Below are 21,398 nucleotides of genomic sequence, written 5' to 3'. Positions count from 1 at the left end.
TTCTAAATCCTTCCATATCTCGGCAATCTTATGACGAAATTATTGTTATTATTATTGGTTTAACACCTGACACCATGTCTGATGTTCACTTTATAATATATTATATATTATGAGTAATATTAATTAAACTCTGGAGCGTTTTCTATATCTTTATTTCTGGACTCTCTACAGTGTACAAAATCTCGTTAACACTTCTCATTACATGTTGGTCATGCGTCATCCCATCACGCATGACCTGATCAAATCAACATAGAATAGAACGTTCTTGTTCTTTATTATAACACAACCCATATATGCTACACTACTTCAGTACACCGAATTATGATTATAAATAAATTATGATAATAAAAATAAAAATTCGTTTCAAAACTCAAATTAACAAAATAAATGATCAGGTAAGAGTTTCAATATGGTAACCATTTTGTTCCACACACTTTCGAATACGTCTTGAAACACCTCGGTAAGTCGCTCGCTCAATTTCCTCCCCCTTTAGCGAGTGGAAAGCATCCTCCACACGCCGTTTCAAATCTTCTTTGCTTTCAATAGGAGATTCATAGACTATGTTTTTTATTCTACCCCATAAATAAAAATCTAAGGGAGTAAGATCGGGAGATCGTGGGGGCCAAAACAGTGAAGAACGGCGTCCGATCCACCGATTACCAAGCATTGCATTCAGTTCTTCAGACACCTCGTGCGAACTATGTGCCGGAGCCCCATCCAATTGATAATATGCGGTAGTCGACATACTCAACGGCAGTTCATCCAAAAACTCAGAAACAAAATTTCTCAGGATTTCCAAATATTTTTCTGTATTTAAATTTTCTTCATAAATTTATACTTCATTCAAATTTATTTTAGCAGTCGGTTGGCCATGAAATAATTTTCTCAAGTTTTTGTAACTAGAACGAAGTTAGGTTGGCACTCATGAAATGTCGTTAACGTCATAACGCCGTTGCCACAACTAATATAAATTTTAATTACGAAAATGCCGAAAGTGATTGAAAAAAGAGACAGGGTTTCAGGAAGTGCTATTTAGAATTCAGGTCCGCTCATTCAAATAGTTATAGGCGCTGATAACCCTGATATTCTAAAATCCACAATACGTCAGACGGTAGCGAACATATTCAATGTAAGAGAATTTATATAATGTTTCATCTGAATCTAAACAACTTATATTTCAGCTGAATATTTCCACAATCAGAAAAATTGTGAATGAAGAGGATGACAAAGAATTTCCTTCTATTGGGAGACCCAAAAAAGTGGTGGCATTTGAGAATTTTATGTTTGAGTGAATTAATGCGAAAAGTTTACTACAGGATTTTCGATAAATGTTATCGAAGAATAAGTTCCCTAAAATGGATTTTTCTATTTTTCATTTGACTTGTCCTATACAATGTAAATGTCTTAAGGTACTAATAAACACCTAATTATTATTATTACATCAATGTATTAAGATAAAAAGCCACAAATACGCGCAAGTTGCCCTGTTACTTGTTTATTCATGTGAAATTTTTGTTCAAAGGTGAAGTTCATCTTAACTTGAAACTTCCTTCAATTCCTTTTACTCATATTGATGCAAGATGATTTTTGTTGAAGAATTTAACCTTCTCTTAATTATCTGTTAATTCCTTCGGGAGATAACCATTCCCAACCACTGCATCATAAGCATTTCATCTTCGGGTTAATATTTTTGAAATCTACAAATGATGTAAGCCAAAGAAGATAACGAACATTAACTGTCCTCAAGCTAGTGCATATTATGATATTATACTGATCTCTTGTATTCTCATTCTCCATACAAATAACTGGATTTGGTATGCCTTCAATCAGTTTGTATAAACTTCAATTATGTTCGTCACATATTTTCCGAAGAGATTCGACATTGTGATAAAGTACGTAATAACAGAAACTTTTATGTAGAACGGGCAACATAGCGTTGATTTAAAACCCAAAAATGTTTTGACAAGCTTCATAACCCCACATTTTCGTACTATACAGAGTGAAATGTGTCAAATTTCCATGGCCAACCGACTGCTAAAATAAAAGTGAATGAAGTATAGTACCGCACTTTATTGTTCATCAAAAGAGCAAACACATTTAAACTAAATTTGTTCTGGGGGTTTCTTTGTCTTTTTCTATGAGGATTTTCACTTCTCCAAATGTGGCAATTCCTCCTATTAAATAGTCCTTCATTATTGAATTTTGCTTCGTCTGTCCAAATGAACTTTTTCAAAAAATTTTCATCATTTTCAAGTTTTTCTAATATTCCTCTACAAAAATTTAACCTTTTTATGTAGTCACCTGGTTCTAATGCATGAACATTCTCATATTTGTAGTCATGCATGTTGTGTTTTTTCAAAATTCAGTGCACTGAATTTCTGTCTAAATCGATTTCATGAGCTGCACTTCGAGTAGATGCATTCTCATTCGCTTCGAAATAAGTCAAAACAATAATTTCATTTTCCTCATCATCAATTACCCTTCTTTTGTATTCTTACACATCCAAAACTTTGAAAGTTTGAAACATATTTTCTAAAGATCTTCTACGTCATGGAAGGTAAATGGGGATACTTCTCGATGAAGGCCCAGCAGGTTCTACTAATAATTCTGTCACATTCACCATGTATATAAAATAGATCCAAAATTTCGTAATAAGAATAACGGTTCATTTTGTTAAATCGAGAAATGAAGATAACGAATAACACTAACACCTGACACTTGTGAATTATCAACAGATAATTAAGATGACATTTCACAGATAATTTATCTTCTATGGGTACAGAGTGTTCCCATGGTTTCGAAAGAATATTCATTGAATTTTTTTAGATGCAATCAATTTGACTCTACGTACACCATAAATCCAGAAAATCTCAAATAACTCAGAAATTATTGAATTTAGGAGCATAATCATGTGAAAAAACTATCATTATTTTTGACCGCAGAATCCAACACAAATATAAAAAATAGGGTTCTAATTTGAAAAACAGAAGTTATGGCCAATTTAAGATCACAATTTTCAACACAAAATTCGAAACACTCTGTGATGATATTTTTGAAATCCAAAAGGTGCATGACCTTTTAACATCCTTCCTCTTCGATGTTGTAAAAACGGTTTACTCTCAGGATATTTAAAATAAGAATAATGAACATATTACTGACTTAACATATTTGACTTTTTTTCCAGTTTTTTTTGGATATTTTGAAAACTATTCGATTTAATACAATGGTTTTAACAGAAATGTATTCACTATTGAATACTCGATCATACCAGGAATGGAAAATTTGAAAAAAAATTTTTTCGTCGAATTTATTTTCACTCCCTGTATAACCGGAAGTTTTTGGGCTTCGAAAATATTTTAGCTCTGTAGAGAACTTCGAACAATATCATAATCCCAATTTATAAATGTTGTAATTAATTGTATATATATATATATATATATATATATATATATATATATATTGGGAGTTAAATTACTTTGAGTATATATATATATATATATATATATATATATATATATATATACAGGGTGTCTCAAGTTCGAGTGCCTATTAGACGTTTCTGGAGAACTAGACATATTTGAAATCTGAAAATAACGCAGGGTGGTGAAAGCCATCGGGGAGTGACGGCCCCGCGTACCTAAGTCAACCACCGTTAGGGGTTAGCTACCCCTACGATGAGAATATAATATGCTTTCGATCGACAAATCAGAGCCTCGGAACCCACCCCCGGTGATGGGATTGCGCCTGGGGGCACCTCGATACAGTCCCTAGCACAGGAAAGTGGAGCAAATGGCGCTTCCGTGCGAAATGGCACCATAAGGCCTGACAACCCCACTCAGAGCAACAGCTTGGGCAATCAAAGGCGGAACGTCCGCCTCAGCCCCGCTGTTTCTCGTCAAAGGGTAAGGCAGCACTGGAGCAGAGAGATGAATTTTACTCTGATGCGTGCTTACTACCAAGTCACTGAAGGAGAGACACATAAGAGTAATTATCGCGCAGAACTTCAATTGCGATGGCATGAATCTTACCCTGATAAACCGTTCACGTCCCAACACCTAGCAGCTCAAATTGCTAACATAAAAACACGTCGACTCATTTCACCTGACGAACTAGAGCTCATGAAAACAGATTTTGTACAAGCTGGACGAAACAGAAGAACTGACTCAGTCCGAAGATCAATTAACAGACGAAGCAACATTCAACCGCGCCTGAATGAACAATCAGATTCCGAAGGGCAACAGATACAAGAAGATGAAGAACTGAATAGAGAGATAACACTCATGTACCAGGAAATTAATTTAAGATATGAAGGAATGTCAATGGAGGGAAGGCCGCAGATAACAAGACTAAAGATTAATGCTGAAGCCAAAAGAGTAGTCCGAAAAGTTAACGAAGCACTCTCAAGCATTCTTGATTCCGCAGGAACGTTGGAAGACCTATGCCACAAAATCTATTGCGCTGCCAGAGTTATCACCGATATACAAAATCAAAATCAAACTGCAACTACGCCCAATAGACCGGACCGTGAACAAAGAGCACCCTGGGAAACTAGACTGAATAGAAAGATCGACTATTTACGAAAGGAAATAGGAGTATTGCATACATTCCTCAACAGTGAGACCCCAAGTCGAAAGGTAATGAAGAAAACGAGAAAATATGCCAGAAGAGTGAAGATTAAACTCACTGATCCTCAGCACCGACAGAAAATCACCGTTCATACTGAAATGCTGAAACAAAAAATAGCAGCACTGGGCAACAGGATCCGAAGATATCATCAGAGAACATTGAGGTATAAACAAAACAACCTTTTCGCTAACAATCAACGGCTATTCTTCCGACAAATAGAGACAGAGGATACAAAACAGCAAAAGGAGACACCAACCGAAGAGAGAATGACGGCATTCTGGAAAGACATTTGGTCACAAAGCGTAGAACACGATAACGGAGCGCGGTGGATCGACACCGAAATCCGAAACTCGTCGGGCTACACAGCAATGCCAGAAATTAATATCTCAGAGTCAGATTTAATTGCAGTCTTCAAGATAATGAGGAACTGGACAGCACCAGGTATAGATGGCATTCACAACTACTGGTGGAAGACCTTCACTAGTTGCCACAAAAAACTTGCAAATCTACTTCAAAGCACTTTGAAGAATCCTCAAGAAATCCCCTCATATTTTACTGAAGGACTGACGCACATGATTCCAAAGAAGGGCGACCTCACACAACCAAAGAATTACAGGCCCATAACGTGTCTTCCATCAGCATACAAAATACTAACATCTATCATCAGTCAGAAACTATACTCCCATATTAAAAGAAATAACATCTTAGCCTGGGAACAAAATGGGTGCAAGCATAAAGCTAGAGGAAGTAAAGAACTGCTGGTAATTGACAACGTCGTCACTAAGCAAGCCAGAAAACGACTAAAGAACATATCTATGAGTTGGATCGATTACCAGAGAGCTTATGACTCTATGCCCCATTCCTGGTTGATCAAAATTTTGGATATCTATAAAGTTGATCAACAAGTCTCCGGTCTTCTCCGCCACCTGATGTCGACATGGAGAACAATATTGTCAGTGAAAGGAACAACCCAAACATACAGAACCCAAACTATTTCAATAAAAAGAGGCATTTTTCAGGGGGATAGTCTGAGCCCTCTATGGTTCTGTCTCGCTCTGAATCCGCTGAGTAACATACTGAATAGAAGCGCTTATGGGTATGCCATCGACGATGTAACGAAATTGACCCACCTTTTCTATATGGACGACCTGAAATTGTTTGCCAGGGGGAAACAACAACTAGAGGGAGAGATGGAGATTGTTAGGGCCTTTAGTGAGGATATTCGAATGAAGTTTGGCTTGGATAAGTGCGCGACTGTTCACGTAAGAAGAGGAAAACTAACAGAAAATGAAAACATCACACTAAGAGACGGAGACTGTATAAGAAATTTGGGAGTTGAAAGCACGTATAGATATCTGGGAATCCAGCAATCTTACGAAATAAGACAAAAGGAAAACAAGAAGATAGCTGAGGGGGAACTAGTAAGAAGGGTAAACAAGATTCTAAGCACACACCTAAATGAAAAAAACAAGGTTGTGGCTATCAACGTCTGGGCGATACAACCACTCGCATACACCGCTGGCATACTCACCTGGTCAAAAACCGATCTGGAGCGACTGGACCAAAAAATCCGCACAATGCTGACTAAACGGGGTATGCTGCATCCCAATTCAGCCATTGAAAGGCTGTACGTACCCCGGGAGGAAGGAGGGCGAGGATTGGCAAACCTAGAAGTGATGATTCTGAAAGAAAGAGATAAACTAAGAAATTATTTCAGAAATAAGAACTTACCTTTCTACAGAACGATAGTTGATGGGGATAAAAATTTCACAGTCCTGAATTTGTCACGTTCAGAAGAACCTGAAGTAGAAGATGCCTTAGTAAGGATGAGAACAACTTGGCAGAATAAAACCATACACGGCAGGTTCTATGCTAGCCTTAAACAGGCAGACGTTGATATAAAGATGTCGAACACCTACCTAACGTCTGGGTACCTGTTTCCGGAAACTGAGGGTGCAGTTCTGGCGATCCAGGATCAGGTTGTTAAGACTCGAGTATACGTCAAGCACATTTTACATCAGGACATAGAGACCACCAAATGCAGGATGTGCGGCGTGGCCGAGGAGACAATATATCATCTGACGGCAGGCTGTAGTACAATAGCTCAGACTAAATACCTGGAAAGGCATGATAATATGGGTAAAGTGGTTCACCAGTTGGTATGCATAAGCAAGGACTTGCTCAATGGCTTTACCCCACATTATAGATACTCACCTCAGTCGGTCCTGGAGGATGAAAAAACCAAAATGTACTGGGATGTCACGATCATCTCTGACAGAAAAGTTGAACACAATCGGCCGTACATGGTCATCTGGAATAAGGCCGAAAAGTCCGCAATCCTGGTAGATTTCGCTGTGCCTTCGGATCACAATCTGTCCAAAACCTATGCAGAAAAACATGAAAAATATAAAATATTAGCTCAGGAAATGAAATCGATGTGGCAGCTCAGGAAGGTGTCTATAATGCCATTGGTAATAAGTGTTAACGGTCTAGTACACAGGAGAACAGTGCAACATATAAAAGAGCTAAACTTACCTGGAAACACAATATTGTGGATGCAGAAGGCGGCAATATTGGGTACGGTCGGAATCGTGCGACGAATAATCTCTCCATACTGACACTAAACAGTGCTCTTGGTTATCCTACCCGGGCATTGTTAGAGAACGTACCACGTTGAGGTGTGAAAAAAAAAACAAAAAAAAAATATATATATATATTTGTGTCGGAAATGCGGGCAGGGACGAGAGCATATTCAGCACGTGACATCTGGGTGCTCCATCCTTGCGCCTAGAGAATATACCGACAGGCACAACCAAATGGCGAAAATTTATCACCAGGCCATTGCGCTGAAATACAATCTCCTCAAAGTTAAGAAAAAAAATCATCTCTACTTACCTGAGGGTGTCCTCGAGAACGAATCCTATAAATTATATTGGGATACCACGATAGTGACCGAAAGACCAGTGGCGAACAACCGACCGGATATCGTTCTGTTCAAAAAAGAAAGCAAAATTTGTTACATTATAGACATCACAGTACCATCGGATGATAATATCTCTAGGGCGTACACGGAAAAAATTAGTAAATACTATGACTTGTCATTCAACTTAAAAGAAATGTACCAGTTAAAGCAAGTAACCGTTGTTCCACTGGTAGTCTCGGTAAACGGGCTTGTTGAAGAACATCTTTCCGTGAACACAATGCTGCTGGAGCTGGATGGCTATGTTATTTCGAGTGCTCAGAAAGAGGTGATATTGGGAACAACACGCATTGTCCGACGATTTCTCCATTGCTCGTGATCCCACCTTGGCATAGTGCCCGGTGGTTTCTCGTACTCCCCTGTAAAGGTGATTGGAAAAAAAAAATATATATATATATATATATATATATATATAGGTTCCTACTGTAACGTTCAAGAAGATATTTATCCAAATTATGTCATATAAGATCACATGAATTTTTAGATGACCACTGAATGATAATATTTAAATAAGCTTGCTTCCTTTTTTTTTGCGTCAGAATTGAAAGAAGCAGTAAATTTTTATGAAAAACTGTACCACAATTATGTACTGAAACTTCAGTGAAATTTCTCCCGTCGGCCATCAGAGTTGCTCCGAAAAATAATTACTTTTTTATTTTTGCAGAGAAACTGGAGTTCATATATTATCAGCAGTGGATGATATACAAGTTTTAATGGATGATCATATTTTGAAAGCTCAAACTATGCGTGGTTCACCATATGTAAAAGCATTTGAACACGAAATGCAGGCTTGGGAAGATAAATTGTTGACTATGCAAGATATACTGGAAGCTTGGTTGCAGGTACTCATTTTATTCAGTTATTGTGAATATCATTTATTTCTTCATCATTATCATCAAAGTTTATACACTTAAAGCTTTACTAGTAGTCCAGGAGTTGCAGGTTTTCTGGCCGATTTGCCTTGAAAAGGCAAAAAAAATGAGTTTCATGAAACTCATTTAATTTTTTTTTTAATTTTGATTTTGATTTCTTGATTTGATCACGGTATTCCGTGATCGGTTATCTGGTTGTCTATCTATCGGTTGGAATTTTTCACCACCCTCAAGATGTAGAAGTTCGGTCAGAGATAGGGATTTTCCAACGCCCTAATTCAGCAAAAGTTAATTCAGAATTAATTCTCACTAATATAAATATATATCAGCTAGTGTTACGATCTGAATTGAACTAGACAATTTGCCATCGCCAGGGCCCCCGTGGAGCGTATTCCATTAGGGGACGAGAGCTTATCAGTTGATTGATGAATTATATGAAAACGGTTTTCTAACAGACCAACAAAGAAAGAAAATGAGAAAATATAACGCTGTTCCACCACGTTTATATTGTCTGAGAAAGACTCATAAACAGGGTCTACACTTAAGACCAATTGTTAACAGAATTGACTCTCCATCTTGTAACATTGCTCAATTTGATCATGATGTATCATGATGTTTTGAAGGATGTTATTAGTACTTTTGAATATCAAATAAAGAACTCATTCGAATTCGTGGAACAAATAAAAGATTTGATTCTTCCTCCGGGCTATGTGTTGGTCTCCTTTGATGTGGTGTCCCTTTTTCAAATGTAACACATGAGATGGTCACTCGAATTATTAATAAGAGATGGTATACAATATCGGCCTACACGGTTTTGGATAGGAAGAGTTTTTTGAGTTTAATTGACTTCTTGTTTGCCTCTAACTATTTCAAATTTAATTCAATCTTTTGCCATACTTGTAATGTTCGATATTATAGTAATTGTTTTAGATCATCCTAAGATTGAGAGAATCGGATAATGCAGTTCCATTTCTGGATGTACTGTTGCGGAGATCTCATGATCAAAGGTTAATGACGAATTGGTATGTTAGCCTACCAGTGCTGGCAGGATTGTAAATTATCTCTCCACTCATCCTTTAGTTTTCAAGATCAATGCTATTTCAAACCTCCTTTTCAGAGCTATCAAACTAAGTGACTCTAAATTTACAATGACAACATTACGAGAATAAAAAGTATTTTAGAAAAAAACAACTACCCTCGTAAATTTTCGGATCTTATTAAAAGATAAAAAGAAAGTTAATGAAATTAACAAGAAGGAATCAACGAATGTTAAGAATGAGGGGGATTCAGATATTGATGTCGGAAAAAACATTTATTTTAAGATACCATATATTCTGGTTTATCTGAACAAATGAGACGTTGTTCAACTAATGAAAATGTAAAGATAGTATTTTATAACCTGAAAACTATAGGAAAAATCATCTATAGTAATTTGAATGATAGATTAGATAAAGGACAACTTTCAGGATTGATTTATAAGATCCCTTGCTCAAGTTGCAATAAGGTATATATCGGTCAAACAAGACAGTATTTAAATAATAGGATAAAACAGCATAAAAATGATTTGAAAAATATGAGAAATAGGGAAAAAACAGCACTTTGTTCCCATTACTTTGATGAATCTCATATAATAGATTTTGATAGAGTGAGTGTTTGTGAGAGGGAGGGAGATGATTTATATTGGTTTATTTGATTCCATGAACTATAAAACGGACACTGAAAGTTTGGCTGGACAGTAGAATTCCATCATTAGAAAACACGAGCGTCTTGTTGACCCAGGTTAGGTCGTAGAATATTTAGGATATTTTAAATGTTGGTGTATGTATATATAACTACAGAATAGAAAAAAAAACTAATGATATGGTGAAAGATTATTCATAAAATAAATTATATAATTAAAGAAAAAAATGAATGAATAAATAATAATAATATAGAATATATCAAAATAATATAAAATGAAAAAAAAAATAATAATAATACATTGAGGATGTTTATTTCACTTATGCGATATTTGTTAACGATAATAGACTGTAATATGTAATTGTAAAGAATTGTTTTGATATTGGATGTGAAGTTGTTGTTGTTGTTTTGTGTTCTGTCGGTTCTTCTGTGTCACCGTATGTTGCTGAGTCGTGCTCAATTTTTCGATATCATTGAATGTGACTATAGTATATCCAAATCCAAGAGGCCAGCGGTAAACATTGCAGCATGCAATGATCACGCGTCAAGAACGTGATAACGCAGAGGTGTACTAATAAATTGAATTCCGAGAGCGTTATATTTTAAAACTTTTTGATTGTTCCAGTTCCGGTGAAAAATATGTATGCTTATCTACGAGTCTCAGTAATGAACAATTAATCTAAAGTTCCCACTTTAATAAATACTATGTATATAATATAAATGTGTAACAATATTTTTTTTGTAAAAGTGACTACCCCGTAGTGTCGTCAGAAGATGCAGAACTTTCCTCTAAGTTGACGATGACTGTTGTTATATCATCCATAATATTATCCAGTTTCCACTTGTCTACCTCAACTTTTTGTTTGACATGTTTCACGCACTTTCTCCATCTTTCGGAAGTAACCCGTGAGAGAGCCTCTTGAAAAAGATTTTGGACGTCAGCCATTTTAAATGTGGTGTTTTTATCTGCCACAAAATTCTTGACATCGGCCCAAATCAATTCAATAGGGTTCAGTTCGCAGTGGTAGGGCGGTAATCTAAGTACAGTAATATTTTGGGCCTTTGCGGTTTCATCCACGATGTATTTTTCAAAGTTTTCTTTGTTCTGCCTGACTATCTGCAACTATTGCGCTTTTATGAGGTCAGGGGTGAAATCAATATTTTTCTCCCTCAACCATTGTTGGATATCACTCTGTCTGAATTGTGAATTAGGAATTTTTTCCATTTTCCTTGAATGGTGAGGAGCATTATCTAAAACTACTATAGAATTTTCCTCCAATTTAGGAAGTATACCCTCGACCACTTTTCGAAGGACTGACCATCCATTTCTTCATGGTAGTCACCAGTTTTTTTGGATTGGAAAGTCCAGAGTCCTCCAGTTAAAAAACCAGTGTCACTGCCAATATGACACACTATAATTCTTTGCCCTTTGCCTGGAAAAATATATTCACTTCATTTGAAAAGTAATGTTGAAATTGTTTTCCACCAAAATGGTACTTACATCAAGTTTCACAAAACTTTGATTGCTCGATCAACGATTTGGCATTCGATTTCCCGAAGGAAATCATTGAAACTTTCATATTTCCGAATATATTGGAGGAGTAGCAGTTGAGAATCATCAAATGGGCGTGTATAGATAATTATTTGGTGCAAGAATGATATTCAGAATGCTTATGACCAACTTATCGACTGAAAACTAATTGACGTTCATCCGTCAATCGATCGTTGATTCTCTGATCAAGCTTTATGAAACCGAGGGTTAAACTCAAAATTCAAGACCTTCCCAGACGGATTTTTAATTCAGTAGATAATCCAGCAAGTAACGCTTGCCGAGAAGATGTAACTGTTTCATCGGTCCACACTTTGGATTTAGTATGACCGGCATTTACCCAAGTTTCATCCAAGCAGTAAATCTTCCTGTTTTCATCACGGAAGGTCCTAATTTTCGTGAGATAGTTTCTTCTCCAACATTTAATGTCGTCACGGTTCATTAAAAAACTGTTGCGTTGGCGATGTCCATATTTGAAATTAAGTTTTTTCAATATTATAGAGAAGGTACTCTTCTTAAAATTTGGCAATTTCGAGTCTTCATTAACTATTTTTAATACTTTCTATATAGTCGGGTGTTCATTTCTGAAGAAAAACTCGTGAACTTTTCGCCGTATTACATTTTTATCGAAATCTGATAAGGACTCCCATTTGGTGGTCCGATTTTGATTTGTTGCCTGCTGTGATAGAACACTGGAATTTATGTATTCGGAAATAATTCTCCTAACACTTCGAGCTCCAATGCCAAGTCTCTCAGCAACTCGGAGTTCTACGTCCTTTAAACACATTCCTGCATTTTGAATAATCTCAATTTTATAAGTATTCAAAATCATATCTTTTATCTCGGCACTGAAGTGTCGTTTCAGACGTCTCTTTTTTGGAGGACTTAAGTCAACATGCGATTCCTCAGCAGTATCAGTACTTGACATTATCTTAAATGCTTGTAACTTGAATAACTTGCTACAACTATAAACCAATTTACGAAAGAAAAAGCAATGAATGATCTCTGCAGTTCTGCACAACAATTCGCATACAATCAATGAATCAAACGTAATGCGGTTCTGCATTACTCCCACCTGCAAACATGGCGTTCCTGAAGCTTTGACCAATAAGAGGAGTACCTTAAATAAGATCACGCGTTAGTCAGTTTGTTTACGCTGGCCTCTTGGATTTGGATAGACTATAGACATCTTTGGTAAGAAATTGTGGATGTACTATACGTTGTAACTATGTCTCGAATAAATTGTGGGCCTGAGGAAGCAAGAGACATCTTGCGAAACGTCGCCACGGTTGTCATGAAACCATAGTTTCTTTCATTTCTTAGTCCTGTTTCCTGATATTGTTTCCGGATTGTTCAATATATAGGACGCTTATACCAGTAGTTTTATTCCTGAATATTTTATTATTTTCAAATTGTTTGATATTTTGAGAATTTTGAGTATAATACCATGTCGGAAACTTCAGATAATGAGAATTCCTACATGGAAGCGACCGATGCTGAAGAATATAGCGACGGCGAACACGAGGAGCTTGTAAAGCTCAGAGAAGAAAATGGGCAGTTGAAAGCTCAAATTGTTAAACCGACTGAAACTGTGTCAGAGTTGGTCGGTGAGATGCTCCTCCTGAGAGAGAAAATGACCCGCAATAATATGCCGAAATCTCATACTTACGCTGCAATCACAAAACTGGTAGCGGGTTCCAAAAATCATTCCTTTAAAGGAATTGTTTCACAACCCGAAACAAGGAAAAATGATGCAACGCTGATTGCGAAGGCCCCAAGCGCGCCCCCAACTAAACGCGCGCGAAACGAAAGCTCCTCTTCTGATGAGGAGACCTTCAAGAAGACAACGGCAGTGCCTAGAAGGGATAAATCCCACCCATCAAGATAGGGTAGAGATCTCAAAAGCTCTCTATACCAAGAAATTCAGTTATAACCGGGCTACCGTAGTGAAAGACGGAATCAAGATTATAACCAAAGCTTAAATAACTACATTCTTCGACCAAGTTGGGAAGGAGTACTTCACATACCAGATGGAGGAGGAAAAAAAAATTTACGACAGCATTAGGCATCTTCCAATAGACGCAGATCTGGAATTGATCAAAAATGACCTGAGATTACAGGGAATCGATGATGCTGAGGTGTCTTGAATGACATCAAATAAAACGAAGAAGCCGATACCATTATATCTAGTTAAAACGCAAAAGAAGGATATATACGACATCCAACGACTCTACAACCTCTGTATTGTGGTCGAACCAAAAAAGAAGGCAGAAAGTCCAAGCCAATGCTTCAGATGCCAAAGGTACGGACACGCACAAAATAAATGCTCCTTCCCAAGATGTGTGAAGTGTTCGGGAAACCATAGCAGCAAAGATTGTGAACTCACTAGGAGAGGTAAACAAAGAAACGAAACGCTACATGCGTTTTATGTGGTGAAGAAGGCCATCCAGCAAGCTACAAGGGATGTAGCGAATTTAAGCTGGTGACCAGAAAGAAGAGAGCCGGCCAAAAACAAATAAAATAGAAAAAGCCGTCGAATAAAGCAACACCTGCACGAAAAGTTCTGCAAACTGTAAAAACCAAACCTGCAGAACAGGAAAAAAAGAAAGAAACTTCTAAGCCTATGCAGAAGAAAGAGGAACAAAAAAAGCCTCAATTAAAACCGACTGTAAAAAGTAAACAAGAAAAAAAAAATATCTGAATCAGCCGATGATTTAGATATTTTCACGGAAAAAAATTCAACAAGATAATGTTGAAAATTGAAAAAGAAATGGAGAAAAAGCTTCACGCATTATTCAGTAAACTAAATTAATGGACCTTACGGATTTTAGGAAGAGATCCCTCAGGATAATCTCGTGGAACATAAACGGGATCAACACTCGGAAAGCCGAGATAGAAGAAATAATATCAGAGAGACAAGCTGATATTATAGCCCTACAGGACTCAAGAATAAGCAGGAATAGACGACTGAATTTCATGAATTATGAAACACGAAACACAAGGAGAAAACAGAAACAGCGGCGATTGTTGCCGAATTAAATCGACAAAGAGTCGAATTTACCTCGGCATATAAGCGAACATAAAACAATTTATTGGAAGAGGAGATGAACAACATGTTGGCAGGAACAAACCCGACAATCTGCATTGGAGATTTCAACTGTATATCCCCATTATGGAACAGCATAAGAGAGAATAGAAATTGCAAAAAACTCAAGGATTTCGCCGGAAAACAAAATGCCATAGTGATTGGACCAGAGTTACCAACATATCTTGTTTTTGGTAAAGGAATACCAGATATAATAGATATCGCGATATTGAAAAATATAACACGAGAATTCATGATTAAAACTTTAGCAGATGGAACCTCAAACCACAATCCCGTGGAATTGACAATTGGAGAAGAACGAAGGGAAAAACTGATGGAAATTAGAGAATATACCAATTAGGCCAAATTCAGCCATTTAATACAATCGGAAATAACAGAACTCCCAATAATAAGCACTCCAGAAGATCGAGAATGTGCGGTTGATAAACTGTTCTTACGAAAAAAGCACGAGGAAAGTGAAGAGACCAGCACCAAGTCATCCGCATGGTGATACGCCTAAAGAAGTAGAGGATCTTATACGAGACAATCGGAGACTCAGAAGAATATGTCGGATGAATAAAAATGATCTGAATAGAAGGAACCTCAACCGCCATAGCCAAGTTCTGAAAAATGCCCTGAAAGATCCAAGAACAAGCAGATGGAACAAAAAGATTCAAGAACTGAATACAATTGATCATTCTGCATGGGGAATCCAAAAAAGGCTACGAGGAGGAACGACTAAAATTCCACCCCTACACGGAGAATACCAATACTGATAAGGCAGATGCATCGGCGGACTCGATCGAACGAGTAAATAACAGGATAGAAGACGATGATGAAGATTTGGAAGAACAGGTTGAAGAAAATGAAGAAGAAATGGATGAATTACCGGCGGCTACTGAAATAGACAAACCAACATCGCCAAATGAAGTCAGGGAAATAATTAGAAGTTTGAAGAAGAGGAAAGCTCCCGGAAGCGGTGAAATAACGAATATTATGTTAAAGAAATTACCTAAAAAAGGTATAGATGCTCAAACAAATATCGCAAATGGAATTATGAGGACAGAACACTACCCAGAAAAATGGAAAACAGTGGAAGTCATAGTGTTCAATAAACCTTTCAAAGAGAAGAAGTTGCCACAAAACTACAGACCGATAAGTCTACTGTCGGCGTTTGGAAAAGTATTAGAAAGAATTATAGCCACAAGGCTAAATGAGGAAACCGAAAATCTGAAACTAATACCACCAGAACAGTTCGGATTCAGAAGGGAGCATTCAACAGAGCAACAATTATAAGGCTCACATTAGAGAGGGATTCCAAAATAAACAAGCTATAGGTCTTGTTTTACTAGACGTCGCCAGAGCATTCGTCAGAGTATGGCATGAAGGATTAATATAAAATAATATGTGCTGGATATTCGATCAAAATATGCAAGTTGATCCGGATTTATCTCAAAAATAGAAGATTCTACGTGAAAGTGGAAGGAGAATGCTCCACAACAAGAGATATAGAGGCTGGAGTACCCCACTTGGAGTACTGACACTTGTCAGTACTTGGGCCACTTCTGTACAACATATACATTCACGATATTCCGAAGATTCCAAGAACCATGCTAACGTTATATGCTGACGACACAGGCATAGCAACTCGACACCGCAACCCAGAAGTAATAGAACGAGTTCTACAAGAAACGATTGACAAAACAAATGACTGATGCATAAAGTGGAAAATCAAGCTCAATGGAAAAAAAACCAAGCAATATTACTACAGAAGAGAAGACTGCGACCCACAACGAATCTAGAAGTTGACGGCGAAGAAATTGACTGGAAAAACGAAGCCAAATATTCAGGAAAAACGCTTGACAAAGGACTTACTTGCAAAAGTCATATCAAACTAGCAATCGACAAAACGAAAGCAGCGATGAATAGACTCTACCCTCTAATAGGAAGAAGAAGCCACCTGTCGAAAGAGAAGATAATCAAAGCCGTTGCTAGGCCTCAACTGACCAATGGATCATTTCCCTGGGGATTCGCGGCAAAGAGCCACATCAAAAGAATTCAGGCCACTGAAAACAAGCTGCTACGATGTGCAATAGATGCACCTTGGTTTGTCAGGAATAGACAGCTTCATAGGGACATAAAATGGGAATCCATAACGGAATTCATGAACAGAAAAGCAGAGAAATTATTCGAAACAGCGAAAAACCATCCGAATCAAGAACTCAGGAGACTAGCGGACTACGACCCAGAGGAAAACAGAAGTAGAATGCGAATTTACCGAAGGAGATCAAGAGATCATTTTGAAAAGATTAAAATAAGAACATAAACCTATTTTAAAAATCCATTAAAGTGTTATCCAATAAAGGATAAACACATTAATCCCAGCACGATACTGTATTGGAATTATTATGTATTTCGTGTTAGTATTCGATGTTCGGAATATATAATATATTGATGTATGTCAAGAACAATTGATGTAGTTGTCAATAATAAAGAAACGTTAAACGTGCTAAGTTTTTCCCGAGTGATAAATACCAATCTTTATCACTATTGTTCAACGAATTTGTACAATTGGTTATGGGCCCAGTGTTCGTATAAATAGACACTGAAGACATCGTTGAAAAATGAGTGACAAAATAGACGTTGGTAGTATTACGAAATTCACCGAACAAAACTATCACCAATGGATGTTCCAGCTGAAATGTGCCCTGAAGGCAAAAGGACTTTATGGTCTTGTAGATGGAACAATGGAAAAACCAGCTGCGACCCAGGCTGCAGGATTAGATAGTTGGTACAGAAAGGATGCACAAGCTATGTTTCTTATTACATCAGCCATGGACTTCGAGCAGATTACTCTTATAGAAAATTGCGAAACCTCGAAGGCGATGAAAGAGAAACTTGACTCAATATATTGTCAAAAGTCAGAAGTTAATAAACTCATGGCACATGAAAAGTTTCACCAATATAGGATGGATCCCAATGACTCTGTGGCAAAGCATGTAGCCAAAATCGAAAATTTTGCACAGCAAATCAAAGATTGTGGTGATTCTTTCAGTGAAACTGCTATAGTAACAAAAATCTTAAACACATTGCCACAGAAATATAGAAATGTAAGGCAAGCCTGGCTGTCAATGGATGAGAGAAAGCAAACAGTGAAGAACCTGACTGCCAGACTCCAAGATGAAGAACAAAGTTTGACAATGTTAGAAGAAGAACAGGAAGCTCTCGCCACAATGACTTTGAACACAAAGAAGAAAGGTACGCCAAATGCAGCTAAGAAGAAAAGATTCCCATTCAAATGCTTTTCTTGCCATAAACGTGGTCATATGTCAAAGGACTGTTACGCTTCAAAGGAATCAAATCAAACAAAATATAGTGAATCGAATAGAAGAAATGAAACAGCACTAAATATTCAAATAGAGGAGCTCAATATCACACAGTGTAATGATATCTGGATACTAGATAGTGGTGCTTCAGCACATATGTCCTATAGAAGAGATTACTTCTCTGAGGTCGAAGAACTTGAAAGCCCTTTTCATGTATACCTAGGAAATAGTAAAAGCCTAGAAGTGAAAGGAAAAGGCACAGTAAAAATTCAGAAGTTAATAGATGGACATTGGTTTGATTCTTACATACAAGATGTACTCTTCATCCCAGACTTGAGAAAAAATCTTATATCTGAAGGAGTTCTGACGAGTAGGAACATGAAGATAATCAAGGAGGGTACTTATGCCAAAATATATCTAGAAGGAGACCTTGTAGCTAGTGCTTTGCAGCAGAAAACAAATAATCTATACAAGATGCTTATTCGTACAGTTTGCAACAACACTGAAGCAACTGTAACAGAACAAGTCAGAGAATCTATGGAAATTTGTCACAAAAGGCTTGGTCACATAAACAAGCAGTACTTGAAAGATATGGTCCTAAGAAATCTTGTAAAAGGAGTAACAATGAGTAATATTGACAATTTCCAATGTGAAGCCTGTATACTAGGCAAGCAGCATAGAAAAAGTTTTTCCAAGTCAACAAGAGTCAACAAAAGTGCTCCCGGAAAACTTGTCTATAGTGATATATGTGGACCTATTGCAACATCATCCGTATCAGGTGCTCGTTATATGTTATTGTTCAAAGATAGCTGTACAGGATACCGAGTAGCTTACTTCATGAAGCACAAAAGTGATACTTTTGAATGTTTTGTTAGATACAATAACGTTGTCAAAACAAAGTTCGGACACTCAGTGAATGCTCTTCATGTTGACAATGGTTCTGAATACACAAACAAAGAACTGGAAATGTACATGATGAAAGAGGGTATTGAATTAGAAACTACCGCACCATATACACCAGAACAAAATGGAAGATGTGAAAGAGAGAATAGAACCATTATGGAAAGTGTGCGAACCATGCTTATCAGTGCAAACGCACCACACTATCTGTGGGCAGAAGCAGCAAATACTGCTATATACATTTTGAATCGAACACCATCCAAGCAGTGCGAAACCACACCTTATGAACAATGGACAGGCGAAAAACCATATTTAGGTCATGTCAAAACCTTCGGATGTGTTGCATATGTACATACTCCTAATCAGAAGAGAACAAAGCTTCAACCTAAAAGTCAAAGAATGGTTTTTGTAGGATATGATAAGAATTCCACAAATTACCGTTTATACAATCCCCAGAATCGAAAGATTACAATATCTTGTAATGTGATGTTTCAGGAAGAGAAAAATGGATTTATGAATAAACAAGAAGAGATACCTGTATTAATTGAGTTCACAGATGATAACTTTGAAAATCCAATATCAGACATTCAGCCAGAGCATAATTTTCAACCATACGAAGAAATCGAACCTAATGAAGATAATGGAAGGCCAAGAAGAAACGTCAAGTTTCCGGAAAAATTAAGAGATTTTGAAGTTGAGCTGAACCTGGTGGAACTAGAAGTTCCAAATACCTATGAAGAAGAAAAACATTGCGAAAACGCTGATAAGTGGATAGAAGCAATACAAGAAGAAATACGTGCTCTGGAACAAAATAAAGTATGGATCATACAAAAACTTCCTGAAGGACGAAAAGCGATTGGATCAAAATGGGTATTCAAACTTAAATATAACAATCAAGGTGAAATAGAAAGATATAAAGCAAGACTGTGTGCAAAAGGCTTTGCTCAAAAGGAAGGACGTGATTATCATGAAATATTTTCTCCTACAACACGGTTTGATTCAATCAGAGTAATTCTGTCGGTTGCTGCCCACGAAGGATACAAAATAAAGCAGTTTGATGTTAAAACAGCTTTTTTGTATGGAGAACTCTCAGAAGAAGTTTATATGGAAATTCCTGAAGGTTTTCCCAAGCATGGCAATGAAGTTTGTAAACTGGTAAAATCATTATATGGATTAAAACAAGCACCCAGATGCTGGAACCATAAATTTGACAGTGTACTAAAAAAATTCGGTTTTGAGCAATGCCAAGCAGATAAATGTATCTATCGAGGATATGTACAGGAACACAAAGTTCTGCTCATTATTTATGTCGACGATGGTCTGTTGATATCGCCATCTGACAAAGCACTGGATATTTTCCTTAGAGAATTAGGTGAATGCTTTGAAATTAAGGTAGGCGATATCAATTATTATGTTGGACTTGAAATTATAGAGAACAAGGAGAGAAACTCTATATTTCTGCATCAAACGAGATATATAAAGAAAATTGTGAATAAGTTTGGAATGAATCAGTGTAACCCCTCAGAAACACCAGCTGACCCAAATACTGATCTTATGAGAATTGAAACAGACATTAACTCTGAAGGTCCCTATAGAGAATGTGTGGGATCATTAATGTTTGCTGCAATCGTTTCAAGGCCAGATATTGCATATTCAGTGGGAGTCGCAAGCCGATTCCTGAATAATCCTAAAGTAGCTCAGTGGAATGCTGTCAAGAGGATTATCAGATATCTGAAAAATACTGCCAATTATGGAATAGAATATTTGAGACAACCAGAGTACAACCTGAATGGTTTCTGTGACGCTGACTACGCATCAGACAAAGAAACAAGAAGGTCCACTACCGGATACGTGTTCAAGGCTTCAGGAGGTCCAATTACGTGGTCCAGCAAAAGGCAAGCAGGTGTTACCTTATCAACAACAGAAGCAGAATATGTAGCTGCATGCCAAGCAACCAAAGAAGCTGTATGGTTACGTCAGTTGCTGAATGATATTGGTGTATCATTGAAGGGTGCAACTCCTCTACATATAGACAACCAAGGTGCTATCAAGTTCATTCACAACCCTGAATTTCACAGCCGTACGAAACATGTGGATGTTCGATTCCATTTTGTTCGGGAAAAATACTATTGTGGTGAAATATCTCCTAAATACGTCCCAACAAAAGAACAAGAGGCTGATTTTTTCACAAAAGCTCTACCAAAAGAAGCTTTTCAAAGACTCAGATATTTGTTGGGCATGAAAACTTATAGTGATTGAGACTCACAATGAGTGTGTTTTTAGTGTTCTTGCTGATATTTACAACACTCAATAAGTGGGAGTATTGGAATTATTATGTATTTCGTGTTAGTATTCGATGTTCGGAATATATAATATATTG

General features: G+C 37.1%; 1 protein-coding gene across 1 annotated transcript in view; it reads left to right on the top strand.

Annotated features, from left to right (window-relative positions):
* Nucleotides 1-21,398, top strand: part of LOC123316425 (dynein axonemal heavy chain 3) — a 2,043,583-nt gene that overhangs the window by 479,830 nt on the left and 1,542,355 nt on the right. Inside the window, exon 15 of the mRNA XM_044902499.1 lies at nucleotides 8,271-8,448. Coding sequence (XP_044758434.1) covers nucleotides 8,271-8,448 — 178 coding nt within the window. The remainder of the gene's footprint in view (nucleotides 1-8,270; nucleotides 8,449-21,398) is intronic.

Source organism: Coccinella septempunctata, chromosome 7, assembly GCF_907165205.1.
Source record: "Coccinella septempunctata chromosome 7, icCocSept1.1, whole genome shotgun sequence".
NCBI classification, from domain to species: domain Eukaryota; kingdom Metazoa; phylum Arthropoda; class Insecta; order Coleoptera; family Coccinellidae; genus Coccinella; species Coccinella septempunctata.
This window is presented reverse-complemented; position numbering and strand designations above follow the sequence as displayed.